Source organism: Typopeltis vanoorti, chromosome 11 (genome assembly GCF_054136105.1).
Source record: "Typopeltis vanoorti isolate ZY-2024b chromosome 11, IOZ_Tvanoo_1.0, whole genome shotgun sequence".
Lineage (NCBI taxonomy): Eukaryota > Metazoa > Arthropoda > Arachnida > Uropygi > Thelyphonidae > Typopeltis > Typopeltis vanoorti.
In genome coordinates, this window is record NC_143559.1 from 134542089 (window position 1) to 134555541 (window position 13453).

Sequence of the window (13453 nt, forward strand, 5' to 3'; positions counted from 1 at the left end):
ATCATTAAGCCATTCGGATACACGTGGCTATCAATGAATACATCAGCACAATCACACGTTTAGTTTAACACAATCTTGTATCTATTCGGCCTCTTGGGCAAACAATTCTTAACACTGTTTCGGACACGTATCTAGTTGTAGGCTACTCTTACAGTTCTATAAGTTCAGTCCAATTTAAATGTTCACACAAGAAATTCACTCTCTTCTTACAACTGGAATTAGTATTTCAAAAGTCTACATTACCATTTCTGTCCTTGAATTCTTAACTTGTTCCCGCCTTGTCTAATCATCAAGGCCTTCAAATGTAGTCTCTTTGGAGGATATCTTCCGTAGATCTGTGTGAGTAGAATTTCTGTGGGAAACATAGGAGGTGGCACAGCAACGTCGCCTTGAATGGACGGCTCAATTTAGTCCCTCCGTCGTACGACAACATCACAGCTATCCTAGAACATGGACATAGCTTGGCTCAATACGAACGCTACGACGGATGAACTAAGTGCTTTCCGCGACTGGCCAGGAACTTCCCTCCTACGATGAGCAGGACCACTCTGGGAGATCAGGAATCCAGGAAGTAAAAAAGATAAGAGACCTCTAATCTTCATGCAAGGCCTTTTTGTTCAATTTTCTCCTCTCGGAAAATCTCGATATTTGCAATACGCGCCAACTTGGTCACGTGTGTCCACGTCAATCTCATTAGCTTCCTCTATTATTTCTTCACACGTGTCTCTGCCTCCTATTCCTGGAAGACGCTTTGGTTTTCCTTTCCAATACTTTCATAATGCAGGACGGTAAAAGTGACCCTTGAACCCTGACTCACAGGCTTTACTATTTCCATGCAAGAGGCTGGTTTTTCAAATGGATTTTGCCAGCTTGCATGGATTTCTATTATCAGGCCTACACTTAATACAGATTATATTTAAACTCTTTATACAATTTTGTACAATTCCTTAAACTTTATCTTGACTTGTATTCACAAACAACTTATTTTTTCTGTTGCCAACATTCCATGTTCTCTGCCTGAGTAGAATTAATGTTGTGACCTGAATATTTAATGCTTATTCAGGACACAACACAAGGTAGTCTGTATCCGGTTCTCAGATCTAGTAATACTGAATACTTTGTTTGCAAGTTTGTATTGTAGGGCGAAAGTGCTTATTTCGTAACCTTAGTGCTGTGATTTTTTAAAAGTAATAGGCCTACAGATTTAAATTTTAAATGAATACGAGGCAAGGGACTTTGTTTAATTGTGGTGTTAAGAAATCTCTTATTGAAGGTGTTTGTGACACAACAGATAGTGATTCATCCACCTCCAGCCTACAAAGCGATTTCCAGGATGTACAAAAGGAGGGAAAAACTATCAGCACACAGGAGAAAAAGTCTTCATTCACTCTTAAGTACTTATAATATTATAAATTTTTGGTGATCAGAATGGAATATGTCAATGAAAATCGGAACAAATTAATTTAATGATGTTTATTTTTAATTGATGTTATTTTATTAATTAATAATTAATGATCAATTATTAATTAATATATTACAAAATAACAAAGGTGTTCCATGAAAATTTCAGGATTTGTGAAGTGTTCTGTCGTAGGAAAAGTTTGGGAAACGCTGGATTACCCTATTATCGGAATGGATTCTCCTTCTGTTGACATACGCAGAAGTGTCGAAAGGTCTCGTATCTGTGAGCACACTATACATAAGTTTTGAAGTTATGCACTGCATAACTTCAAATCTGCATAAAAAGAGACCCAAGTGTGTGTGTATACAGGGGGTCCTTGATCCACGTTGTCCTCGACATGCATCATTTCGACTTTACGGCAGTAATCCCATAATTAATTAAAAAAATAAATTTCGACTTGAAGCAGCGCAACGTAAAATTCAAATGTCACAGGCGAACTTGTTTGTGAGCGCGGTGGAAGAATACACCATTACGCGTTATTTGTTTGGGAGAGGTGGCATTGCTTGGGTCCCAGCATACACTTTTTGGGTACCGCATCTTTGTTTACATCCACTCTCTCACTTTTGTGTTTTTTGTGACTTTTTACCCTTCAATATGGCTCCCAAACCTAAGGCAGACTCTTCTGATGGCAGTGTATCGAAGTAAAGGAAAGCCATTACATTAGAAGTGAAATTAGACATTATTAAAAGGGCAAAAAAGCGAGAAACACCAACGAACATCGGTCGCACGTTAAACTTAAGTTATACCACAGTTGGGACTATTATCAAGGATAAAGTTCGCATCCCTGAACACTTGAGTCAGTCTCTCCCTCCTTGCAATGCCTCTTCTAGTGTGCAAGCCAACCACAGGATAAAAGGTAAAGAATTGTTTTCATTTTTTTTTTTTAATCACCTGTACAGAATGTACAATTTTATTTGTCATTTTGGGGATTGTTCTCATTTTTATGTTTGTTTTTTTATTACAGTTTCATTTTTGTCATTTTTCTGTATTATACAGTGATTATGTTCTCACTTTCATTTTCCTATGGCCTAGTTCTGTTTCTTGATATGTACGTATGACTTTAGGGTGTTTTAGTTAGGTAAGTAACTTAGGCTATGGTAATTCGGACTTTCATCGAAAATTGCTTTACGTCGGTCGGTAGGAACGGATTTCCGACGTAACTCGACGACCCCCTGTATGTATGTATATGCAGCTCTTACATAAATGACAGCTTAATGATGATACTCATCCATTTAATTCCCTTCTTATTTATCCTTCTCTGTCCTTACGTATACAGCCTAATACTAGTCCTTTAAACAATCCTTGACCACTTCCCATGCACTCCAAGGTTGAATGGATTTGTGATTTGTACAGGGGTAGAAGCTTCCATTTGTTTGGCTCCTTCAAGAAACAGCTTTCTGGAAGACTGATGAGGAAGTTCATCAGGTGGTGCGATGTTGGTTACTGGGTGTGGGCGCAAACTTCTTCAGTACTAGTATTGATAAACTGGTCTCTTGTTGGGTTTCTTGGTGTATAATTTCAACTTCCTTCTTATTATTAAACATCCCCCCCCCAAAAAATGCGTTACCTTACTTTTTGGAAATCCCTTGTGTGTGTATATATATATGTGTACACACACACACACACACACACACACGCTTATCTAGCGTGAGCTTTTGCAAACATCCATGCCTTATGCAAAATATGAATCCAGTTTTTTTTTTTTTTTAGTAGATTGCATTTGCTTTTACCAGCAGGGTTACAAAGACATGCACTTGCTTCAGATGCCATGTTAACTGCTTTTCTTCATTTCATCATTACCATGGTATTGATGCCCCTGCAGTAAGTCATATTCATGGAGACACCCAAATAATAGAATAAACTTTTTGTATGATTTTGGCTTTTGTTCATTTATATGATGATGCTAACATTTTTCATTTTTTTTTTTGTTAAATTCAAGGCTTTAGAGGTCATTAAAAAATTGCAACCAGTGATGAAAATTGAAAGATCACAGATGAAACTTAGAGTCTTTATTCCTGGCGGTAAAAAATATCTAAGTAGATTTAAAGAACTGGCTTCATCAGTAGAATCTGAAAGTTTAGAAGATGGCACCCTGCAGATGGTAAGAAAGGAAATAAACTTAATCAAATTTTCATAACTGTACACTCTTGATGGCAGTTTACTTTTTTAGTCTTTTTATTATAGAATAGATGAAAGATTTATGTATGGATTGCAAACTTGCTTATTGGTATTGATATTACTCTGTTATGGTACAAAAGACTTTTTGGTTTTGATAGTATCCTGTCATTTGTGCTCAAGAGAAGTGAAGTTGATGTATCCTAACCTGAACTAATGTCTGTGCTTTATCATATCTACAGTAGTATATTCTGCTAACATCCACCCCTACAGCTTGGAAACAAGCCCTTATACAGCTATTGACATATTGCTTTCTCACATCAGTATTGTTTAAAGTAATGGAGATCATGAATGGTCAACCTCACCTGATCAGTGATCAAAAATATTCTGTGAACCAATCAGTAACCACCAAAAGAACTATTTTGTCCTTCCGCTGTCAAGGAAGTGGAAGGAGTATGAAATAGTTAAAAAGAGGCTTCACTATGGTAGCAAATTATAAACCACTCGGTATTCTGGAAATATTGGTAACAGTATTGGAAAAGTTGATCAAAGACAGAATTCAGGAATGGGTGGATGAGAAACAATACTGTATGAGAGCTGTATTTATTTCTTTGTGAAGGGTAGGCCATGCTTAAGTAATTTACTAACTTCTTATAATAGAGCAAAGAGTGAGCTGGATAAAGAGAATGGCTAAGTGATGATACTACTGGATTTTGCAAAATTGTTTCACAGGATACCACATGGAACTGAAACTTATGTAATAAATTTAAAAAAATTTTCAAAAAGTCCAATTTTCTCCAAGATATCCAAATACAGATGAAGTGAGGTGGTAGTAGAGTTATATGCAGTCAGATTAAGAATCTCTGTAACTCATTTAGTATTGACAGTGCCTTGGAAAGATGTGTGTTAATTCCCATCTTATTCATTTTAATAAATTATTGAGACAACTGCCATGTTATAGTAATAACTTCAATTTAATATAAACCAAAATAATTGACTGACATTTTGACCTTCGTATCAAGGTCATCATCTGGAGTTTACATTATATACACACACACACACAAAGAGACCAGCTGTGTTACAATCAGTGGTGGTTGGTGACAATAGAAACAGGTAGGCCAGGGGCCAAAAACAACTTAATTTTTTTATATTTGTATAGTGGGTTCTATTATTGATTTATAGTTATTAATTTTTTATAGAGCTATTAATTTTTTAAAATTGTTAGGACGTAACATATACGAGCTCAACGTATTAATAATATGAAAACTCGAAAGATTTGCAGTTACGGGAATAGCTCAGCGGAGTAGAGTAAAAAAAAACTCAACGCACTAGAGCAGTGAACTGTAAATCCAAAGACGCTGGTTCAACTCCAGCTGGCCGCCCTGCAATACGTTTTCATATTTCAAGTGTTAAAATAAAAAAAAGTTATTTCTATTTATTTTATAAATCAATGTTGAAACTTCCGAGAAACGTTTTTCCAATAAACGATAGATTTTGTTCATAGTTAAAATGTATTGTTTATGGATGTAATAAAAATTTAAACTTTAAAATAAATTATAACAAAAAATGACAACAATAATTAAAAACAATAAAACAGATCAACAACGAGAATAAATAATAAGACAATGAAAGAATCGCCTGCTATTTACATTCAAACACAGTGACTGGGCCAGACTAAACTGGCCCCAAGATAAGCATTGCGCCTTAAATAAACATTATTCCCTAGTGCACGTGATTCACAATCAAAGAATCGCGCGCTGTGTATGTATGTGAAAATACAGTGACTGGGCCAGACTAAACTGGCTGCAAGATGAGCGTTGTGCCCAGTAAACAAACACGATCGCTAGTGCACTTGCCTCATACATGCCCCGTGTTCTACACCTATAAAATAGGGCCAGCCGTGGCTGGCCTCAGAGACCGTACTAAGTCGCATTATACAATATTGCCACAGAATACTACAGTAATTTTTTTATTAAACAATAAAATGTTGGAAATAGATCAAAAAATAATAATTACAAGAAACATATTTTTATAAAACTACAATTATTGGGCTAGTTATACAAATATAGGTGGGGCCCGGCCCCTATAGACGATCCGCCCCTGATTACAATACCTATAACGTGCTAAAGTCTCACTAATTTGGTCAACCATTTACACTACTGGCCTGAACTCTGGTGGGGGGAGGAGAAACCTTTTGCATCAAACTGGAGTCCCTTTATCAGTTTAGCTAGAAATTACTAACAGATAAATTAACAAAAGTTAGACTAGAGATTACTCACAGATAAATTAGCACAAAAATAGTATTGATGGTGGCCAACATATAAAATAAGAGCAAAAATTATTGCTTAGTCTTGAAATGAGGGTTTGCTGGAGAAAAACTTGTCTCGCATAACATCTCTTTCAAGTTCACCAGTAAAGTCTCTATTTTGGGCTCTAAGCAATAATTTTAGCCCTTATTTCTTATATTGGCCACCATCTGTACTATTTTTCTACAGATGTTAAATCATCATCGTTTATTTATAATTTTACAATTATCATCATCATCATGCATATCAAGGATTTAAGCATAGCATGGCCTGTTCCGGCCTTAGAAGTCATCGTTGAATCGTTTAAGAGGATGTCCTGGTTTTCTTTTTCCTGGCTTGTACTTTAAGGCTAATTCTAATTTTACAGTTATAAATAGGGAAACCTATTTATAATAAAACAAATAAATAGTCTATGTACACTAGATAGGACTTGGAGGTTCTTATTGCATGGAAGAAAACCAGGCATCTCTGTCACATGCTAGTTAATGGATCTCTGATGCAAGAGTTGAGGGAAAATGGGGAGAATATTGCTGATGTCTTTCCAATATTGAGTCTGGGGTCTGCCTCGTTTTTCTTTTTCCATCTGTAGGGGCATAGAGGACCAGAGCAAAAGGTGCAGAGGGTGGATGTCTGAGTTGGTGGCCGAGCCATTTTATTTGGTTTCTTTGAACAGTGCTGACTAGAGGATCTTGCTGGGTTTCATCCAGTAGAGTAGAGTTGGGAATGTGAATCTTGCCAGGATATTTCTTAGACAAGTAGTTCCAAAGCTATTTATAATCTTGGTTGCTGTTTTTGTTGAGATGTTCCAGGTCTGGGAGCTGTACAGAAAGATAGACTGGCCAGTGCACTTGTAAAAACAAATCTTCATCTCCTTTGAGATGAAGCTCGACTTCCATACTTTATTAAGACTTCTGTGGAACTGGAGTACTTTCTGTTTTCTTGTCTGAATGTCTGTTAAGGAATCCGAAATGTGTGATCCTAGGTATACAAAGTCCTCTACTTTGTCAAGGTAATCATTTTGATTTATTTAGATGTGCCCATCTATCCGATTTTTTTAATATTTTTGTTTTCTTGGGAGTTTATTTTTAGTCCAGATATTTCTGTGGTTCTTCTAAGGCTGTTGAAGTGGTTTTGGGCATCTGTAATGTTGGAGTCATTGAGGTCTATATCATCTGCAAAGCTCAGGTCTTCAAGGTGCATCTGTATATATGAGTCTTTGATGAGGATTCCAGATTTAACTTGAATCAATTTAAAAATATAGTCAATCACTATGATAAATAGATATGGGGCCAGAGTATCTCCCTGTAGGACTCCTGTGGTGATGGAAAAATTGTCTTTTTTGTCTCCATTAACTAGTACTGTGGCTTGATATCCCTGGTAGAGTGTCTTGTGATTGCCCTGATAATCTTAGGTGAAATTCCATAAATTTTGAGTGTCTCCCATAGTCTTTCAATGTCAACAGAATCAAATGCTTTAGTAAAGTCAATGAAGTTCAAAAGCAATGGTAAGTTCTTGTCCTTTGAACCCTCTATTAGTCTTCTGATGCAGTGAATGTGTTCTGCCTGGTTTGTACGAAGTAATGGAGTTATATGTGGTTCAGTTCTATTTAATATCATTCTATTGTAGATTTTTAGTGGAGTAGAAAGGAGTGTGATTCCTCTGTAGTTTTCAGGTTACTCTTTTTTTGGAATTGAATTCCACTGCTGAGGAACTTTCCCAGAGGAAAATGCAAAGTTATATGTGTGTAAGAGTTGTTCTTTGATGTCTGTAGAGCAGTTGTGACTATACTTTATTAAAATAAATGCTGATGATCATGTAACTATGAAAGGAAAAAAAATCCCATCGTTCACTTTTCAGTTGAAGGTGAGTGAGCTAGTCTCAGACAGTAATGGCATTTTTCCCCTTCATTTTGGAAATTTGGGTTTTTCATCCTGCAAACAGGAAAAACTGGCCAGAAGAACACATGCAATTAATAGACATGATATGTGATCTAATAGCCTTAGCCATAATTTTGAAGCAGCTATGGTCAGTCTTAAATAACCATTGAAAGAATTAAAGTATACTAGTATTTATTTTTTTGGGAGGGGAAGGATTTCCTGAGGAGGAAGAGATTATTCACTTGGGAAGAGAAAGCATAGGGATAGAACAGTCCTGGGTGTTCACACTACTGGTGTAATCTTCCTGCTTTGTCTTCCTCTTATTTCTTATATGTTGACTGCTTTAATTGTTGACTGTGCTGCCATTTGTTACAATCTATTATCTCTTATTTGCTCACACTCTGTAGTCTAACAAATTTATTTGTTTTTCGACTGCAACAATTAGACTATGTATCGAATGTGAGATTGTAAGATTCTAAGTTGAAAACAGAGCAGACATTATTCTTATTCCCTGCTAACTTTATTGTTTACTTTAGATCAGTCATGGTTTGAATTTAATCACTTAATCTAAGATAGATACTCAACTTTTTATTACTCAATCAGATACAGGTTTGAATTTTTGGAGATAGTGCATTGATAAAATCAGTATGTTGTTCACAAATCATTTAATTAAATCAAGAATTCTCATTACACTGTCCAATCCACATTAGCACATTTTTACAATCGAATCACAATTCATAGTTACAAATGTTTCTAAATTAGGTTCCCCTACATTTCTTCTCTAAAAATCAAAATATATCCTACTAGTCATTCTTATACAATTTGAATGTAAAGCACTCCTTGAGTGAGCTTAATCCAATATTAACTTGCACTACTTTATACAGTACTCTTCTTACTTTTATAATATTGACTTACAATCTTATCAAATAATTATAAATAATAATTTGACGTCACAATTGACAATGAACAGAGACACACTTGATATAAATTGTTTGGAATTATTACATATCTAATTATCTAATGAGATAGCAACTCATTACTTACAGCAAATTGCAATATTTTATTACTCTTATTCAGCACTGTCCATTACTCAATTCTTTTGTCCATATGATAGTGCTTAGTTTTTCTTCCCTTCTGCAGGATTGTTCTTGATCTCCCACCAAATTTCTTCTTTGAGTTATTGATAATTCATCATCATCAAATTCCTGATATATACCTTCAAGGGGTGTACAGGATGTGATAGTAATACATGAAAAATTTACATCATTACTAACTTCCTATCTACAATTTTCCTCCAAATCAGTCTGTTACTTGTCAAGACTCCAACATTATCAGATCTTATATTTCTATCATCCACGGTACTTTTGTACTGTATCAATCCACCTATATCTTGGCTTTCCTCTGGGTCATTTTCCTGCCAACCTGGCAGAGAACACTTGTTTTGCTAATCTTTGCTCGACCATTCTGTTTAAGTGACTATACCACCTGAGATTAGCTCTGTTAACACATTCCTGGATGCTGACAATGTCAAGTTCTTTCCTAATATCCTCGTTTTTAATATGATATTGCCATTGGTGCCATCTGTTCACGTCTCTAATCTTTTTCAGGACTCTCATATCTCGGTCTCTAGTCTTTGGTCAAGCGTTTTACTTCTGACCCAGCTCTCAGATCCATTAGTTAAAACTGGTTTGAACACTGTCTTGTATACAGCTAATTTAGTGTTCCAACTAATTTCTCTCTTATTCCATATGAATTTATTCAACTGACTTCCTACCATACCAGCTTTGTTATTTCTGTAGCTGTATAACTGAGAGGAGACCTTCACATAGCCTTTAAAGGAATGCGGAGAACCAACCGGGACTTCTGACCTAATCTCCAATCCTCACCTTGTCGCGATGCACCCAGTTGGGTAACTATGGATTATTCTGAACGAAAGAGAATGGGCTGGCAATTTGGGATTTAGCTGACCAAATTGTATTCTTATTGGCTTAAACCAAAATACAAAATGATGTATAACATGACAAAAGCCATTGATAATTACCCTTAATTCAGCTGCATGATGAGTGGTTCCTGTGTCAGCGAAGATTATTTTCCATGGCAACACTCTCCTAATGAGGCGTTCTGGTGATCAACAGTAGACTTCTCATTGTAGTGGATCCAGGGAAGGAACTGGACTGGAAGAAATTTGGGTATAAGATGCTTCTCTTTCAATGACGGGCAGCAGACTTCACATTGTGGTGGACTGAGGTAAGAGAAGGGAGAACAACATGACAAAAAAGCCATCGATAATTCTATACCCACAATTCAGCTACATGATGAGTGGTTCCTGTGTCAGCGAAGATTCTTTTCCATGGCAGCACTCTTCTAATGAGGCGTTCTGGTGATCAACAGTAGACTTCTCATGGTAGTGGATCCAGGGAAGGAACTGGACTGGAAGAACCTTAGGGCATAAGATGCTTCTCTTTCAATGACTGGCAGCAAACTTCACATTGTGGTGGACCGAGATAAGAGGAGGGAGAACAACATGACAAAAAAGCCATCGATAATTCTATACCCTTAATTCAGCTACACAATGAGGGGTTCCTGTGTCAGCGAAGATTCTTTTAAAGGGAATTAACGGACAGCTCTCCTAATGAGGCATTCTGGTGATAAACAGTAGACTTCTCATGGTAGTGGATCCAGGGAAGGAACTGGACTGGAAGAACCTTAGGGCATAAGATGCTTCTCTTTCAATGACTGGCAGCAGACTTCACATTGTGGTAGACCGAGGTAGGAGAAGGCAGAACCCGAAGACTTCTTTCTTTTGATGACCAGTGGGTGCAGAGAAAGAAGGCAAAACCTTCAGACAAAGGCCTTCTCAATGCTAGAGCTTATAAAGGCCAGGACTTAACATTGTGCATGTGCACGCATCTCTCAAAACTTCCATATATGGTCACACATCAACATCTGGATATGATGACGTCACAGACCTTTCGAAATTCCCATATATGTTAACATTAGTACATGATGTCACATATTAGTTTAGCAAAGTTTTGTAATTAAATTATTACATACAAAATGATTTATAGTAATAATACAAACAAATACTTAAATATAAAGAGCCAATCAGCTTCATTTCGGCATATAAACATTATTTAAATTAAGGGAATATTAAATCCCACATTGTTTTAAAACCGAATAAGAAACTCAAAGATTGGAATCAGAGTTTTATGCCGAATATAGTATAATAAACTATAAAAGTTAAAAAAAAAAACGTTTAATTTTCTTGACCAAAAAGCTCTGGAAAGACTTTTATTGGGATTATATTGATCAAGTGCATATAATAAACAACTAAGTTATACCAACTTTTTGAAAGTAAAATCTTAACTCAAACAGACCCTAAACCCACAGTGTGGTGGAGATACGTGGACAATATCTTTATCGTTTGGAACCACACAAAAAAGGACCTGTTCGACTTTGTTAACAAAATCAACTCTCTACACCACACAATCATATTCACTCTAGAACGTGAAGAAGATAACCAATTATCATTTCTGGACACTTTAATTAAGAAGCTTCCGAATGGTGGTATCAACCTCTCAGTTTACCGCAAACCTACCAATACAGGACGATATTTACATTTCACTTCCTCACACTGCATTTCTCAGAAACTTAGTATTGTACACATGTTGAAGAACCATGCCTCTCTCCTTACAACAGATCAACAAGACCTCCAGGAAGAACTATCCCTGATATCCACCAACCTTACCATGAATGGATTTCCTCGAAGACTCGTCCACAAGATGCTTTTCTCTGAACCCCGACAAAGACAACAAGATGATGTACGTTATATTTCTACCATCGTCATTCCATACTTAGGGACAGTTTCCTATAAGATTGCTAGACTCCTTAGACCACATAAAATAAGAGTGGCCTTTAAACCCACAAATGATTAGACAATTCTTAAGATCTCCAAAAGATAGCCATCCTTTCTCCAAATATGCTGGAGTTTATAACATACCATGTTCGTGCGGCTTGAATTACATCGATCAAACGTCAAGGAGCCTTGAAATTAGGCAAAAAGAACACATAGGTGACGGTAATAATAACAGACAGAGAAGAAAAATCGGGGTTAGCTTTTTATTTCTCAAGAACGAACCATACCATAGAGTGGGATAGAAGCACAATTCCTTACATGGAGGAGGACTTCCGTTCCCGAATTTTTAAGGAGACCACAACAGTTGCCCACTGTATATAAAACCTTAACAGGAACCAAGGACTAATCTTGCCCATGATCTGGAAGACCCTTATCAGATCCTTCAACTCGCCAGAACGAGTTGCATTAGTGAAACCTGGCTATCAGAATTAGATATGGTAGAATCGAGTGTAACAGATATACTAATTTTAGGAATGACAGAAGAGATAGGAGAGGAGGAGAAGTGCTACTAATGATATCAGATGACTTAAGTCCAGTTAGGATAGAAATACAACTATAGAAAGTTCCTGAATAACAACACGTGATATAATCCACGCTCTATGAATGTATTGTACGTGCTCTGTTCTTTGTTTAATATAATTGGAATCTGTCGATTATAGTTTGTAACAGTTTTTTACTTTTTAGTGCCTTTTTAGTTGGTATAACTTAGTTGTTTATTATATGCACTTGATCAATATAATCCCAATAAAAGTCTTTCCAAACTATAAAAGTATCAGCGACTACTAGCGTGAGCTAATGCAAGTATTCCAAGTACGTAGTACAAACTCGGGCAACTCGCAGCAAAGGTGGTAAAGTTCTGATCGCTATTCTTGGTATTTTCCATAATGTAAAACACATTTCCTAGGAAATGTATGCTGTTATTACATTATGGTGGGAGGTCACTACCCAGATCGGTTTCAGCCTTTATTGAGGCTTCATCAGTGAGTAGCTAGACCAAATTAATACCAAAGGGTATAGCGAAAAGAACTTATATACTCTGCTATACGAGTTGTCAAAAAGGTGCACCCATTAAGTTACTTAAATATAAAGAGCCCTTTAGTATTAATTTGGTCTAGCTACTTGCCGATGAAGCTTCAATAAAGGCTGAAACCGCTCTGGGTAGTGACCTCCCACCATAATGTAATAACAGCATACATTTCCTAGGAAATGTGTTTTACGTTATGGAAAATAACAAGAATAGCGATCAGAACTTTACCACCTTTGCTGCGAGTTGCCTGAGTTTGTACTACGTACTTGGACTACTTGCATTAGCTCACACTAGTGGTCGCCGATACTTTTATAGTTTATTTTACTATATTTGGCATGAAACTCTCTGATTCCAATCTTTGAGTTTCTTATTCGGTTTTAAAACATTGTTGGATTTAATATCCCCTTAATTTAAATAATACAAACAATGATTATTCTTTATGTGTAACTTCCTTAGAAAAAACTTGTGAAATGAACATGATAAATTATTTATCATGTGAGAGTTTGCACTGGTAACTTTTAAAGTGTAGAGGACATCTTTTAATTTTTAATAATGGCAATTAACTGTTTTCCAAGAGTAGGTTATTTATATATATATATATATATATATATTGATCCCATACACGAGGCCTATACAATCATATAATGTGTATGAGGTGCAGATGAGACTGAGAAGTTTTTTTAAAGAACTGCAAGGTTGTAATTGTTTGAGAATGCTTTATGAGGGAGGCTGTTCCAGAGGACAGAATAA

At 36.2% G+C, this 13453-nt stretch overlaps 1 protein-coding gene across 1 annotated transcript in view; it reads left to right on the forward strand.

Annotated features, from left to right (window-relative positions):
- The window catches only part of Sbds (SBDS ribosome maturation factor), a 78659-nt gene that overhangs the window by 56965 nt on the left and 8241 nt on the right, over positions 1-13453 (forward strand). Inside the window, exon 4 of the mRNA XM_090400382.1 lies at positions 3402-3563. Within this exon, the coding sequence (XP_090256508.1) occupies positions 3402-3563 (162 nt within the window). The remainder of the gene's footprint in view (positions 1-3401; positions 3564-13453) is intronic.